The sequence below is a fragment of the Phoenix dactylifera genome, chromosome 9, assembly GCF_009389715.1.
Source record: "Phoenix dactylifera cultivar Barhee BC4 chromosome 9, palm_55x_up_171113_PBpolish2nd_filt_p, whole genome shotgun sequence".
Taxonomy (NCBI): Eukaryota; Viridiplantae; Streptophyta; class Magnoliopsida; order Arecales; family Arecaceae; genus Phoenix; species Phoenix dactylifera.
This window is the reverse complement of record NC_052400.1, coordinates 9,834,949-9,851,239: the sequence shown is the minus strand read 5'-3', so window position 1 is coordinate 9,851,239 and position 16,291 is coordinate 9,834,949. Positions and strand designations below refer to the sequence as shown.

The following is a 16,291-nucleotide window of genomic DNA, read 5'->3' as shown; positions in this document are numbered from 1 at the left end:
TTAATAACAAGAACGTATGGTGCCAAACATGTAACAATTGAATTGGTGCAATATTTCCATTGTGGTGTATTTGAATTTGTAAGTAGATACAGAGTAAGATTTTTCGATAACTAGTTGAGAAAAGGATGCATGTTATTTAATACATAGTGCTATAAGCATGCAAGTGCTGTCATATGCATGCTATAAGTTGGCCGATTTTTTTTAACCTGTACTAATAGTTAATGCTTTTAGAATTGGTCGGCTCCAGCGATAATAAAGAGTAAATTATTATTTACGAATTGGTAGTTAAAATATTGAAGCAACTTTTAGAAGCAAGGAATAATTTAAAGGCGGAGGTGAGAAATGATCACAAACTTTGGTTTTTATTTAGATTTAAAATTGTGGATTAATATATTTGATCCAAAAAATACACTAAGAATGCACAATAACACCCATCCAGAATGTTACATAAAACTGCACCAACCACTCACTTGAAAGCAATGGATGAACCTCTAGATTATTATAATAGTCTAACAATTGTCATAATTTAGCTACCTCAATGGCCTTCCAGATGCAACCAATGTATTATTTAACATGGTTTGCTACCTTCCTCACATGCCTGAATCCTTTCCTGCTATTATGTAGCTCAAATCAACACCTTCCAACAATCAAAGTTTCCAATTACCCAAACTCTTGGATTTTACCACTCATTAAGTCATAGAGGATCACTGAGACCTGCACCTCCCAGCCTTCAATTCTATGTTAGTAAGAGGTAACTCCAAGGTTAGAAAGCTAAGATCCATCTCCTAGGTCATAGAGGATTTTACCTAGACTTGTCCCTTGCTTGCCGTCTTATGAGTCTATTGACTGTAGACTGCAAAGTGCCAAAGAATAAAAAGACTCAGAGATGGCCAAAAGCCAAAAGGCCTTCACAATCACATGTCTCTGTCCCTTGTGGACGTCTAATAATCCATCTGAAGCCAAGACAGGCCGGGACAATTTTTTAGTCATCGGGATGCCTTTTTTTTCATTATTTCATGATTCTATCTGCTGCCTATGGTACATCAATGTGGACCTCTGGATTGATGGTTCCTTCTACTCTTTTATGGTTGATTGGTTGTAATAGTAGGTAGAATTGATGACAAGTATCTTATGAAGAGCAACTTTTCTTCCAATTGTGGGAAGGAGGGACAAAGGATTTTTATCATTTCCCCTGGATAAAGAATGGCAAGGGAGAAAGTTCATTATTGGCACTTTGGAGTGTTGATTTTGAAGAATGATGACAATTATTGGCACTAACAATAAGTTTGGATTATCAAAGATTAACTATCGGCGACAATAAATTTGGATCTAGGAGTCGGGATGATAACATGCAAAATCTTGAATCGTCATATCTAATCCAGCTTAATATCAGGTCAAGATTTCTTAATCCACGTCCGCTCAATCGTCACCTACTATCTGATCTCGCTAAATGATCTATAACCCAATCTTTTTGGCTAGATTCAGTTCATAGCAGATGCGACCTAACAAGTCCGGCCTAATTCTTTTAATTCCTTGTGATATTTTGAAGATAATTTTGAGTCAAAGCTCTAATTGATACTTGGTCATTTAAAGTTCAAGTCAAAAAAATTTAACCCATAACTAACCTAAATAGGACTTTATCTCATCATTTAGGTCTGGTCAACTTTTGCTACCCTTAGTCAATATCCCAGAGCGGTGCTATGAGCCTAGTTAAACTCGGTAACAGAAGAAAGAAAGAATAAGAACTTCTCACAGTATCATTTTTTGGCAAACAATTAAGACTTTTTTTCCTATAAAAATAAGGATGGATGGCTCATGAGAAGAGGATATTAAGGGCATGTTTAATGCTACATTTGCTTTTAAAAAAAATTCCTCACCAAAAGAAGAAGAGGCTAGGTTTTATCTTCTTCTAAAATACTTGTTGCAACTTTCTCTTCATGTAGAAGCACTTTTCGCATATTTTTGTCAGATACTTTTTTTTTAAAGTAGGAAGCACTAATTTTTTTTAAAAAAGTTACAAATTACTTATTAGGCAATACCAATGAATTATCAATGAGATACTATTTGCAAGTCTACCTACTACAAGTGCTATTAAGTAGATAAGTAGTAAAGATCTATAGGACGACTGAATGCAGCTAATAAGTTTACCTTCAACTAAGCTTATTTTAGTTACCAGCTCAACATTGCAAACTAAGTCTAATGACTTAGATTCTTTTTTGACAGAAATTATTCGTTCTTTTATAACACTAAAATTATCTTTTATTCAGAAAGTGCAGCTATATAGCCACGGTACGCATGAGCGATGTTTAGGTATATTGTCGATACGTTCCTTGCTAGGATATTCGAGTGGTTAGATTATATATGCATCTACTGTAACCCATGCACGATTCATAGCCTCCCGTAATTGGTTAACCAATCTACTGCTTGGTTAGCTTCATGGAACATGCAACCAAAATACATCAACTCAAAATTGTTGTCCAAGATGTCTAATAATTCTACAAGTTTATTGAGCTCACAAGCAATAGGCTCACCACTCTCCATAATAGTAAGAAAGATGAAAATTTTATTATCACATAGGAAGCTTGTATTATTAGCAATCAAAGTGGCTCCTCAGCAGCCAAGGAAAAGTCAATTGACAAAGATAATGTCTTGGCTACAATGGAGACTCTTCATAGTCCCTTGCAATAATGCTTGCACCACTCGCATTGCCATTAGAGGACAGAGATCTGTTATTGTGGATTTTAACCCAGGATGAATGTGATAGTTCTCAGATCCAAATTGGCTTTTTGGTGTGGTACCATGCCCTGTCTCAGACCTTATAAATTTTTTTTTTTGGTATAGAGGCCTTATAATTGATTTGTTTCCCTTACAAACTCTTATAATGTTCATGCTTTCTAGTCATGCTTATAGATTTATGGAGAAAAATTGATCCTGACTGCCTCATCCTTAAGGATTCTGCATTTATATAAATCAGCCAATTTTGACTGTTATATTCAGGTTCAATTAGGGTTTGTGGCTTAATCTTAAAGAACTGATGATGCATTCAAAATATTTAATTTCATGGTAAAAGATTTGAATGGTACTTTCTATATTTTAGAATGTATTATACTGGGTGGGTTCGAGTAACTAAAGTGGTCAATGAAAAGAAAAGCTTTCCTATAGGTAAATATTCCACACATTTTATGCTAATAATTCCTGCAGATTCCATTGTTCATCATCTTAAAATTCTTCTCCGAGAATGGCCCTAGACATGTAGAAGTCCTCATTAGAATTTCATCACCTTTTAAGCTTATCCAGCATAACTACATGCCATCTGAGTACAAAATTGATACTATAAAATTGATGAGTACAAAATTTTTAGTTTAATGGCAATAAATTTGAACGGTATTTTCTGTATTTTATGAATGTAGGTCCTTTTCTCCCTATGGGATTCGGATTAGGCCATTCTACAGCCACTCCTAAGTATTTATAAATATAAGCCTAACCAAACCTGTAAGCTTAGAACTTTGCTGGTTGTACCGGCCCCAACCCACGAATTCTCATAAGATTTTCAGCCCAATCATCCAAACAAGCTCTTAGAATATATAATACTGGGTGGGTCAATGAAAAGAAAAGCTTTCCTATAGGTAAATATTCCACACATTTTATGCTAATAATTTCTGGAGATTCCATTGTTCATCATCTTTAAATTCTGCTCCGACAATGGCCGTAGACATTTAGAAGTCATCATTAGAATTTCATCAGCCTTTAAGCTTTTCCAGCATCTATATGCCAGCTGAGTACATCAGTGTTCAAATTGAGGGCCCTTGCAAGCCCCCTCACTACAGGTACTAGGAATAAGGTGAGTGTGGCGTGAATGCAACAAAATCAGCATCATGCCAAAGAAGGGGAGCAATGAAAGACATCAGCTATGTTTCTTCTTTGGTATTGCTGACCAGAAGTTTGCCATTTATTTTTGGCTTTCTTTAATCATTGAACTGTTTTGAATGCTTATTGATTTTTTATGATGAGGATTGTAATGAACAAACAATGGTGATCATAGGTTTTTGTTTGTTTTTTCTATCTTTAATTTGCTCTCTATTTTCAGTTTCCTTGGATCGCAACATTGTTCGAATTATTGTGCATTTTAATGATAATTGATGATAAGGCATGATTTTGATAATGATCAATGAAGAAAGCATGTTTTCCGAGAAAAAAGAGGCTATTAATGGTGATGTTTTTTGAGTTAGGAGAGAGCATACATAAAGTGCTAGAAGATAATAGAGTACATGGCCTTTGTAGTTAACAAGTTCAGATGATCAATTACTAACATTATCCAACCTAGAAACCATGCATAGTAAATATTGGTTCTCTCGCTCTGAGAACCTTGCAGGCGTGTGTTTAGTCTCACATCGGTTATTTGCCGAGAAGATCTTGGGTACTTATACAGAACTAAGGAACCTAAAGAACACCTTCCGGCTAAATTTTTGGGTGAGATCTTGGATTGTGACAAATAGTAACCAAGAAAATTCGGCTCATTAGCCTATGTGGATTAAAAATACTGCAACACAGATTTATAAAAGCTAACTATGGGCCAATCGTGGTGCTTAATTATGATTAGATTTGAATGGATTTGAATTCTTAGTCTGACGAGAATATCAAGACTTGAACGGAGGAGGACGCGAGAATCCATACCACCATTCTCGCTAGACTCACAAGAAGTCAATTGAAGGGTCTTGCAGTACGATGCCCCCAGCCCATTTGTCATGAATTTATTTTTGCATTCCATTGTACTCTAGAGAAGCTGTTATATCAGAAGTGCATTGCCCGCCGGGAGACCTCATCTCATGAGCCAGCGAAGGGCCATCAGGTTCAGCCCCGAAATAACAACAAAGAAGTTCGGATTCACCGTCAGCCCACCTCGCCCTGTGTCCACATCAATTTGTAACATATGAATATCGAACAAAATGCACACCTTTCAATTTTATAAATTTTTTTCTGGTACTCAGCTTGCAATCTTTTTATCTGTCTGTAGTAATAACTCATCTAATGAAATATTGAAGTTTGTATCAGATTTTTAAATGGTTCTTATTTAAAAAAATAACAGATGCATACTTTTTTTGCATCATTTTGATACAATCAGGAGTTCCCAAAATTATGGTTTCATGCTGCCCCTGATTGTGTTTCTAACAGCCTTTTCTCATCTAATTCTATGTTCTTTTAAGACCTTCTCCTGACTGTTGCCTGCTGCTTTATGATTTTAGCATTTCAGCCCATCTCCTATTTAATGCATACACTGCTTAGTACAGATATGGAACCAAATAGGATCAATTAGGCAGTTTGGTTATCCTCTATTATGATCTTAACACTCATGTATTGGAATTATAGATCACCATGATCATCTAATCAAGCGACATCCATTCGTAGGGTGGATTACATAAAATGTCTAACACATGCTGTGCCACAAAATAAAATGAGATCACAAAGATATAATAAACATCGAGAACTTTGATCTACAAAAAAAGGGATTAGAAAGAGAAAAACATCGATATAATCCAAGGGTCGGATATGTGTGGTTGAACTGGCAGCTTAAGGAAACATCAATGGATGCTGAGTTTATGCTTTTATATCACATAACTAGGAAAGCAAGTCTTAGATTATCGCAAAAGTTCAATAATATAACATACGAGCAGATGATGTATGTAGAAAGACTATATATCGTAGAAAAAACTTGAATGTTATAATTTAAGAATTCAGGAATTTACTGGTGGCAAGGCTGTTTAACCCTATTTTTGTGTCTTGCGCTGTACACCGTTCTCAATCTTTTTACTTCTTTTACTCTTCTTACATATGTGCTTTACATTTTCATAGCTATAACTTCTTTGCAAAAGATGTATTTTGTGATTTTTATCATATACTCATCACCAAAATAAGCGACGCGTGAGTGAAGAGAAATATTATATGGTTCTTCTTATGATTTTATGATTTTTTTCATACCTTTTTCTTGCTCTATTCTTCTTATGATTGATCTGTAGGAACTGAATACTTCTCAGTTCTCCTAGTTTTCTACTCTCTCTTCAAATTTGACTCTATAATTTATGTCAATTGAATAAATTTTGGGTGGCTAAACTTCCCTTCATCTCAAAAAAAAAAAAAAAAAAATCTTATGTCCATATAACTGAAAAAAAAAGCATACAAGCAATCTCACATTTAGATTTTAAGTAGGACCTCAAAACTCTTTGATTTTGCCAAGTTTAATATTGATGGTTTGCTATAAGTGGTGATAGGTTATCTGGTGCATGAACCATTTGGAAGGAATTCAGTGGAGGCTGCCATCCTGGCAAAGGCATGCATGCACTACATGAAAGCAAAACTCAATCTCTCTGCTATATCTTTCTCAATAACGCAATCTGCAACATGTTCATCAAGAACCAAATCCGGCGGCAAATTGGCTTACTAACTGGGGAAGAATATGAGCCGCTGCACAGTTTTGGGAGCTAGTATTCTTCTCTAATGAAATTATTAGCTTGTGAAATTAATAAATTGCATCAAATGGCTCGGTTGAAGACCAAGTCATGAAATGTGTTGGATTCTCTGACCACCCTATCACAAAAAGATTACTAGCAGAAAAGAACTATAAACATCAAACAGGTGATATAGCCTAAAAATTGTTGGGGAGGGAGATCTGGAGCGAGAAGTAAACCAAAAGCAATGGGTGTGCTTTGCAAGTAGGAATGGTTAAAGAGAACTGCTTCGATTCCACATCCAGTTTCGGCAATGAAGACGTGGAGTCAAATCATTCATGCCAAGGAGATCGAGCATTAAAGAATTGCTAAAAATGAAGACCTGGAGTCAAGTAATTCAGTCCGACGAGATCAAGCATTATAGAATTTCTAAAGGCTCATAAGATATTTCTCATGCTCTCTTCATGCAGCCCAGCCCCCTTGGATCTCGGGCCATCGTTCTTTAGATCGCGGCCCATGTGCTTCTCGTGCCGTGCGCGTGAAGCGGCCCATGTCGCCTGGTCGGACGCGTTGACCAAGTCTTGTCGTGTATTGTTGGATCGCAACGGATCCAAACCGCGTCCCTTTGTCCGCTACTCGACACGGTGGAAAAAAGTAGAGCGACAGTGCCTCCCTCCAAACAGAATGGCCCTTCCATGTCATTCATCACCGGAAGGGAATAAAGAAAAAGAACATCCGAAGAGAGCCAAAGAATTATTGGGCGTATTCGTACCCGTTGTATGCATGAAACGCCTCTTTTAGCAAGCAAAAAAAGAAAAGAAAAAAAGAAAAAAAGAAAAAAAAGAGAGCCAGAGAAAGAGAAAGGACTCTTCTTAGCTCTTTCTATCTGTTGCCGTGCCGAGCATATTTATGGCTCTGGAGCCTGGAATACTTTATTCCATGTGGAGACCTCTAATCTAAACAACCTATCTTCCTCTTGACTCCTCTTTCTGCTTAGGAATACGAAGTAGCTCAACTTCTCTGCCTGCCTTCAAAACTCTTTCCCTCCTCTCCTCCCTCCCCTTCCCCAAAGAAGTAAACAAAGGGAAAACAAACCATCTTTCCTCGCATCCACACTTTCAGCATTTCTTCCACCCCTATTCCTACTTTTACTCCACCTTAAAAAGGCTCTAAGCGGTGAAGAAGAACTTGAAGCCAGCCCAGGAGGAAAAAGAGAAATGGCCTTCCTTCCTCTCCTCCTCCTCTTCTTCCTCTCCACCATCCCTTCCCCGGGTAAGCAACGCTCACTTTCTTCTTCCTATTTCTCCTAAACTCCTGTCCTCATCTTTATCCAATATTTTGTTTCTAATATTTCATTTCTCCCCAGTCTCTTGTTTTCCTGTTTCTTTTGCTTTGGAACAGCACAAGTTTGTATCTTCACCCTCTCAAATGCACCTTTTTTTTTGCTCGCTTCCACTTGGACTGCAGAAGTTTCAGGCTGTCTTTTGGGCAGCACGAGTTCCTCTTGACTGCTTCTTTTCTCTCCCAAAAGCCAAGCACAAGCACAAGTTCCCTGTTTTTTTCCGCACTCTAAATTCCAATGCTCTGTTTTCCTTTGCCTTTCAGGACTTTGTATGCTCTGTTTCTACTCACCAAGAAATGCTTTGTTTTGTTTTCTTCTTTTCTTCTTCGGGACAGCGCAAGGTGGGAGCTTCGCCAAGCTGGGTGTGAACTACGGCACGTTGGGCGACGACCTGCCCTCGGCCGCCCGCTCCATCGGCTTCCTCCAGTCCCTCCGCGCCGGCGCCGTCAAGATCTATGACGCCAACCCCGCCATCCTCCGGGCCCTCGCCGGCACCCGTCTCCGTGTCTCCATCATGGTCCCCAACCAGGTCTTCCCCTCCCTCGCCGCGAACCGGTCCCTCGCCGACGCCTGGCTCGCCGCCAACCTCCTCCCCTTCTACCCCCAGGCCCGCATCCGCTTCCTCCTCGTCGGCAACGAGGTCCTCTCCGACTACTCCGTCAAATCCTCCTGGCCCTCCCTCGTCCCCGCCATGGCCAACCTCCACCGCGCCCTCCGCGCCCGCTCCATCCGCGACGTCAAGGTCGGCACCACCCTCGCCATGGACTCCCTCAAGACCTCCTTCCCACCCTCCGCCGGCGAGTTCCGCGACGACATCGCCGGCACCGTTATCCGGCCCCTCCTTCGCTTCGCCAACCGCACCCGCTCCTTCTACTTCGTCGACGTCTACCCGTACTTCGCCTGGGCCTCCAGTCCCTCCACCGTCTCCCTCGATTACGCCCTCTTCCGAGGCAATTCCGCCACCAATTACCTCGATCCCGGAACCCATCTCACCTACACCAACCTACTCGACCAGATGCTGGACTCCGTTGTGGCGGCCATGGCGAAGCTAGGGTTCGGCGGAGTCCGGCTAGCCATCGCCGAGACCGGGTGGCCCAACGCCGGCGATCTGGACCAGATCGGGGCGAATATATACAACGCGGCGACGTACAACCGGAACCTAGCCCGGCGGCTCTCGAAGCGGCCGGCGTTGGGGACGCCGGCGCGGCCGGGAGCCGTGATGCCGGTGTTCGTCTTCGCGCTCTACAACGAGAACCAAAAGCCCGGGCCGGGGACGGAGCGGCACTGGGGGCTGCTCTACCCGAACGCCACAAGGGTCTACGAGGTGGACCTCACCGGCCGGAGGCCGGACGCATCGTACGGTCCGCTGCCGGCGCCGGAGAACAACGAGCCGTACAAGGGGAAGATCTGGTGTGTGTTTGGAGGAGGGAAGAAAGGTGCGAATGCGACGGAGGTCGGGGCGGCGATCGCGTACGCGTGCGGGCAGGGGAAGGGCACGTGCGACGCGATCCAGCCCGGCGGGCCGTGCTACCGGCCGGCCTCGCCGACGGCGCACGCCAGCTACGCGTTCAACTCGTACTGGCAGCAGTTTCGGCGGTCCGGCGGCACCTGCTACTTTAACGGGCTCGCCGTGCAGACCGCCCAGGATCCAAGTAAGTCCGATACTCTTTTCTTTCTGGTTCCTAATATTAGCATATTTCTTCTGTTTTTTTTTTTTTTTTTTTTGAGTTTTTAGTTAGTTGACCATTTATGCTTGACATTATTATTATCAAGTTTGAATTATAATTAAAAAGTTTGAACCTAATAATAATAATATTGAGAAACCCAAATATCTCAAAAACTCTAGGCTGAGTGGGGGAGAGGCATGGGAACTAATAAACATATTATGTTGAAAGCTTAAAGTACTGAGTTTTGGGAAGACGCGCCATGTATAATTAATATATAAAAACAGAGACTATATGCCAAAAAAAAAAACAAAAAATAAGGCTGAATTTTGGGGCGGGATGTCATGTTTTTTGGTGACATAACTTTGCATTTCTGGCATCAAAATTTTTTAAACTTTTAGATTGATTCGGCACACTACATGCGAGTGAGCCATCTAAAAAAACAAAAAAATAGTAAGCTTTGGAGTGCTCTAGGCAACTCCCTTTTTTTCAACCCACATAAGCTATATTGCCGCTAACTATGGTCCGAATATTTCAAAATAGAAGGTGGCACCTACCAAGCACTTTATTTTTGAGCTATAGAAAAATGACATCGCACCTCACATGTGCTAACAAAAAGTTTGCAGCCTGACTAATGGTTATTTTTACTAAACTAGATAATGCATGAGGTTAAGTGGACCGTGACTCCAACTTCTTATATATATATGGGTAAAGGCTTTATTTAGGATTAAATATAGAATTTTTTTGGTTAGCACAAAATCCGTCAACTTTTGATGCCCCACATCCCCGTCTTATGTTTGCCGTAGTGGAAGAGGTATCCGTTCGACATATCAATCGTTTGCAACAGGGACAGCTCAACAACCTGTCTCCAAAAAAACATGTACGATTGATGTATCATTAGTGACCGTTGTGTCCTCTATTATAATGTTGTTCATCTGTTTCTATGAAATGTATGGCAGAGCGAAGATTCATGGGGCTTTCAAAAAGAAAGATCTTATTAAAGTTAAAAGTCCTTTTCTTTTTCGTACAGTACTGATTTTGATGCAATTTATCCGAATATTTGGTGGTTTGTGCAGGCCATGGATCTTGCAAATATCCAAGTAACTGAAGAGAATTCACATATTCCATTTAGGCCGGAGATGGTTCTTTTTGAGCTGTGTTGAGAGTTTGGGTGGTGGAAGAAAAAGAGAGTGAGGGAAGGGGAATGTGTGGCATCTTGTTGAGGTTCTTACTAACTCATTTAGACGAATTTGAATCTTGTTCTCTGGTGGATATCTTGATGACTCGTTATAAATAAAACTTGAAGACAGTTTGGTTATTGATTGCTGGCTATCGTAACATATCGGTGTCGGAGGGGAAGAGAGAGAATATTTATTGGGCATTGTATTGAAGTTTTAGCTGATTGAGACTGATCAAATCATGGACTCCATTGGGCATTATGGGAGCTTAATATTAAGCTGCAATTACACTTTTAAGTATTTCTTTTTTTTTTTGTCTAATATTGCCTTTCCTTACTAATATGTTACTCTAAATGATAAGTAGAGGGATGTGACCAATAAGGCAAACCCGGATTCATAATAAATATCGTTATATCAACCAGTAGCAATCATTGTAATTAGTTTTTTTTCTTAAATTATTCAAATTTATTACATACTTAAATAGTAATATGCCAACATACTTATGTACATACGTCCATCAAAAATAAAAACCATTCTTATGTACATGCATACATACATAAAACTTTTGCTTGGATTCTCCAAGGATAAGAAAATACAAATGCTATTCAACATATGCGAAGTGGGAAAAGTGATTTGGTTGATTGACACACAAACAACATATGTAAATGGGGATGAGTACATACAATTAGGTCACAACAAAATTGGTTGGAGAGTTATAGCAAAAACTATCGGGATAATTGCAACAAAAATTGTTGTGATAAATCTTATTACTCCTAACTATTCCTAGATATCTTATTATCTATTAATATGCCCCCTTAAGTTGTAACATGAAGATTTTGAATGCCCAACTTGGATATTAGAAATTGAAATTGTCTTGCCAAATGGCTTCTTAAAGATGCCTGCCGGTTACTGATTAATAGGAGCATATTTAGTTGCAATCAAACCATTCTGAATTTTTTCATGAACAATGTGTCGATCCAATTCTATATTTTTGGTCTGTCCACAAAATACAGGGTTAGCTGCAATATAAAGTACACTTTGATTCTTACAAAAGAAAGACAAAGGTTCGCAATGTGATATCCCTAGATCAAAGAGGAGATATTTAAGCCATATAAGTTCACAACATGCAGCAGCAATAGATCGATATTCAGCTTCAGTAAAAGATCGTGATAGCATAATTTGTCTCTTGGTTTTCGGTGAGATTGGGATTTGGGACATATCGTCTAAAAAATGTATAGCACCCACTGGCTGAACTTCAAGTTATAGAACAAGATACCCAATTAGAATCTTCGTGGGAAAGATGGATGGAGGTTATTAATGGCTGAGAAAAGAGTTCCTTGACCTGGTGTGTTTTTTAAGATAGCATCATAAATGCATCGCAGCATCCATGTGCATTTACAGCGTTTATGCATAAATTTGCTAAGGACTGAGTACAGAGAGATGGATAAGCCTCCTAAACCATGAGCCTCAGTAATGACTTGGATCATTAAAGAGATTGCCAAAATGACCAAGGTGAAGATGCTGCTCCATTAGAAAATCACGAATTGCAGAGATCTGGTAGGTCATCAAGAATTTCTAAAGTATACTTCCGTTTGGTTCAAAAAAAAAAAAAAAATGCCATTGTTTGACCTAGCCACCTTGGTGCTAAGAAACTACTTTAATTTCCTATGTCCTTGATGTTGGAACTGCTGCTGAAGGAAGGCCTTGAGTTGATTAATTGTAGGTTCATTACCCATAGTGATAATCTCATTGGCATAATCTAAGAAAAACATTATTGAAAAATTGTTAGAATCCTGTAGTAATCAAGGCTTTTGCAAATTCAGAAAAACATTATCTTGATGCTTTTTTGACATAGAGAGATTTCTTCAGCCAATAAGCAAGCAACTTGTTGAAATATACAAGGAGGAGGACATGTAACCTCTTCCTCCAAATAAATATGGAGGAAAGATTTAGGTATATCCTTTTGGTGGACATGTAACTTGCTGGCTTATATTACCAAATAGGAGAAAAAATCAAAAAAACAAATTTGGAGGGAGAAACCAACAAAGCTTCCACAAACCTCATACATGGAGCAACCAAAGAAGCGTTGGCCTACACTTGCAGCTGTTTACAAAGTCAGAAGTGGAGTTCTTCCATAATGTCGACATAGATGAATGAGATTGCTTAAGGATATCTTCTATGGCAATCTCACTTGATTTTCCCCTGCCTCTCTTTCACTACCTCTCCTGATCAAAATGATGGGCTCCTTATGATTGTTTTCCCTAACTCTCCCTATCCCTGTGGGTTAAAGCAATGGTCAAATGAGCAATTTAGTGAGATCTACTTCAAGAAGATGGACAGAAGAATAACTAATGTCAAAATAGTAACTACATGGTTTAGTTGAGACTTTTTTAAAGCAAAGGTGGTTTAATTGTAACCAATGAAAACTAGAGGGTGCAAGCTGTATTTTCCAAACGGTGACGGAAGAGGCGGAGGCGTGGGTTTCGTCATCAGAGACCGTGACTCTAGACTAGTGGCGACGGAAGGCCAGCAGATTTTCGACTCCTCGGTGGTTTGTGTGGAGCTCAAAGCCGCCTAGAAGGGCATATTCCATGCCCGACGGACACTCGGAGCGGACCGGATTATCCTTGAAAGCGACTCGGCCACAGTGATTGATTGGATCAGGGGTCGGAGACGTGCAGGCGATGGCAGGCTGTTGCTATTTGACATTTGCGGACTATTGTAGGAGTGTAGTGCTCATCAGACTTCACACATCTATAGAAAAGTGAATAGTGCAGCTGACTGGGTTGCTTCCTATGTGGTTCACCATTCTAGATGTTTTGTTTGGAGGGAGCACGACACAGTGCTGGACTCCTTCTCTGCTTTGTTGTTTTCGGATTTTGCTGGCCGTATTCACACCCGTAAGGTGTGAGCCGCTGTTGTACAAAAAAAAAAAAAGTTTAGTATTTCTTTATTTTTATAAGTTTTTTTCAAACAATTATTTCTAAATTTTTTTTCTAATTATAGGGGAAGAAGAAAGCTACTAATCACATAAGGAACCTTTATTTTCATTATAATTGTTAAAATGACCACTATTGTCACTATTAATGAAATGATAAGATAAATTATGTTTTTGTTTAGGTAGTTAGATTATATTTTGAAATAAATATGAAGATTTAAGTTTTAAAAAGATAATGGTGAAAATGCCAACTGACATTTATTAATTCTTAATATAGCATTATTCAAAGAAAGGGCTTGATAATGCTTGCTATGTGGATTGTGTGCATGCTTAAATACACTTATCAATCCCGAAATTTTACGCCAATCCTAAATTCTTAAACCTCAAATTAATTTCCAAAAAGTTAAAAAGGAAAATCAATAAACAAATAAAAAACAATCTGTCTGAGCCCGGGTTCGAACCGGGGGCCTCTAGTGTGTGAGACTAGCGTGATAACCAACTACACCACCCAGACAGCTGTTGTGAAGAATAGAACTGATAAGGATAATTAATATCTTTACACGGGCAGACTTCAATGTTTGAATTCACTGACTAGGTTGGTGAATGGGCATCAAATTTCAAATTCCTATCCCTCAATTATCTTGGAAATTAGTTTTGGAGAGGGGTGTCTATGAAAGATACCTAATTTTTATGTTCTTTAATTACTTTGCATAACTTATATAACTTATTATATTCTAGTTTTAGTTGATACTCATGTTAATACTTGTAGAGCTAACTTTATTTGCGTCTCTTTTGATCGAAATTACCTCCTAGTGATAAGAACTTTAGGGTGCATCATTGTCACATGGAGAAGAGAGATAGGGCTGATTACTTGTACCTCCTATCTAATAAGCTATACATATCATTCTCACTAACTTAGGCTATGTTTTATAGCTCCTCTCTCGTATCCCTTTTGCAGCGACGAAGCGAACAACCTGACTTATGGCATGAACTTATTAAGCTTCTATCACTTAATACCCCTATCTTGATGATTGGTGATTTTAACACTATATTATTTATACATGACAAAAAAAAAAAACATGGCAGGGTCGGGCTTTAGTTGAACTAGAAAAAATGCCATTTTGTGCATGCTCATGCATTTCATCATGTAGGTTTCACCGGTTCTCCTTTCACATGGTGTAATAATTACCAGGGTTTAGCTAGAGTTGGATATTTTTGGATTGAACCCTACATAATAACCCTTCGTTTTTCTCTTTTCTATCTGCGGGATCATGCATTTGGCTCGTAATGTGTTAAAATATATCTTTTTAATTCTTAACTGGAATACATGAATGCACCAATGAGCAAGGATTCTTTTTTTATAAATCCAGAGATCTAAGTCAACATAGTAGGTACATAGTTGAGATCATGATGCACCGAGATTTCAAGTTATCTTGGCCGAGACACAGATCCACACCTGAGAGGAAAGGCCAAGATATTATAGGATCTCTGATGGTATTTAAGGAAGCGAGTTATGGATATCTTGGCAAGTATAGTAAATTTTGAGACTAATTATACTTTAAGATACTAATCTGTATATCTAGTGAGTCAAACATTAATTTAAAATAGGGAATGAGTAACTTTGGAATATATTGGAATATATTGTCCCGGATAATCTGTGCCAACACATTGGTTTTGTTGCATGCTATTGAAACAAACTAATGTTTCATTTGACATGAATAACGTTGCCTGCAACACAAGCAATTTCAATTTGAGGCCTTTTGGTCTGAATAAGCTCAAGTTTGAGAATTCATCAGAGGCTTTGAGCTCTATGCTTATGGCTTTCATATGTGTCTCATCAATCTAACCTCGCATACTGAAATAGCCATGGTCTATGTTAACTTGAAAATATATCGGATGTTGCTAATAAGTGTGCTAATGTTTGACACAAAATCTAGATGAAGTGAAAGCAAAACTCGCAATTGAAATGGGTGTATGGAGGCAATACAAGTATTAGATTCTTTCAGGTACGTACATATTGATGAGGACATTATATTGAGCATGAATTTCTTGCTTTCTATTCTGATTTATGGGAAATTGATGAGGACACTTGATTTACTGGATAACGACCCTCACACGCACCAATTAGCTATTGATTTGGAAATCAAGGAGACTCTTTGAGCCTTGACTCATCCAAAATCTCCCAGTCCTGATGGTTTTCGTGTGGGGTTCACGAATACTTTTACCATATTTTAGGTTTTGATTTGGTAGAGGTGTACGCTATTTTTATGAGCATGTCTATCTTCTACTACAATGGAACAAGACTTCTTGTGTAATGTGTGCTAGGCCTTTAATTAAACTTCTTGTTAATGGATTCAAACCCTCTTGCTAGAAATTGCTACTTGTGATATAAAATAATAAATGTAAATAAAACTTTATATCTACAAAAAAATTTGAAAACCAATTGGTAGAAAGCTTGCATGGATCCAGATGTATAATCAATACTACTATAAAAATGTGATTCACTTCCTACGTGCGGGTCTACAGTAATTTCGTCTGCAAGGTATAATAGCTTGATTCAGCCTAATACTTCTTTAACGAGCATAATCGCTGGAAAGCTTGATCTGAAAGACTTTTTCAATTGCCCCCTCTCAAAAAAAGTAGAAGAAAAAGGATGGAAAAGAAGAAAGTGCACTGTGGAAGCAGTCTTTATCCTAGAAGCAATCTCAATATCAATTTTAGAGTAA

The 16,291-nt window shown here is 38.9% G+C and overlaps 1 protein-coding gene and 1 non-coding gene across 2 annotated transcripts; one reads left to right on the top strand and one right to left on the bottom strand.

The window, feature by feature from the left end:
- Positions 1–7,329: 7,329 nt before the first annotated feature.
- Positions 7,330–10,927, top strand: LOC103709406 (probable glucan endo-1,3-beta-glucosidase A6). Its single transcript, XM_008794717.4, has 2 exons — positions 7,330–9,437; positions 10,526–10,927. The coding sequence occupies exons 1-2, from the start codon at positions 8,057–8,059 to the stop codon at positions 10,555–10,557; spliced, it is 1,413 nt and encodes a 470-aa protein (XP_008792939.1). The 5' UTR covers positions 7,330–8,056; the 3' UTR covers positions 10,558–10,927.
- A 3,078-nt stretch (positions 10,928–14,005) lies between these two features.
- On the bottom strand, positions 14,006–14,079 carry TRNAV-CAC. The gene has a single exon. It is a non-coding gene; the product is annotated as a tRNA-Val (tRNA).
- Positions 14,080–16,291: the final 2,212 nt, after the last annotated feature.

Bases quoted from the DNA above. Each gene is read 5' to 3' on its own strand.
- LOC103709406 (XM_008794717.4), top strand. From the start codon at position 8,057: ATGCTCTGTTTCTACTCACCAAGAAATGCTTTGTTTTGTTTTCTTCTT. The intron at 9,438-10,525 runs GTAAGTCCGATA...TGGTTTGTGCAG, and splicing joins GCAGACCGCCCAGGATCCAA to GCCATGGATCTTGCAAATAT.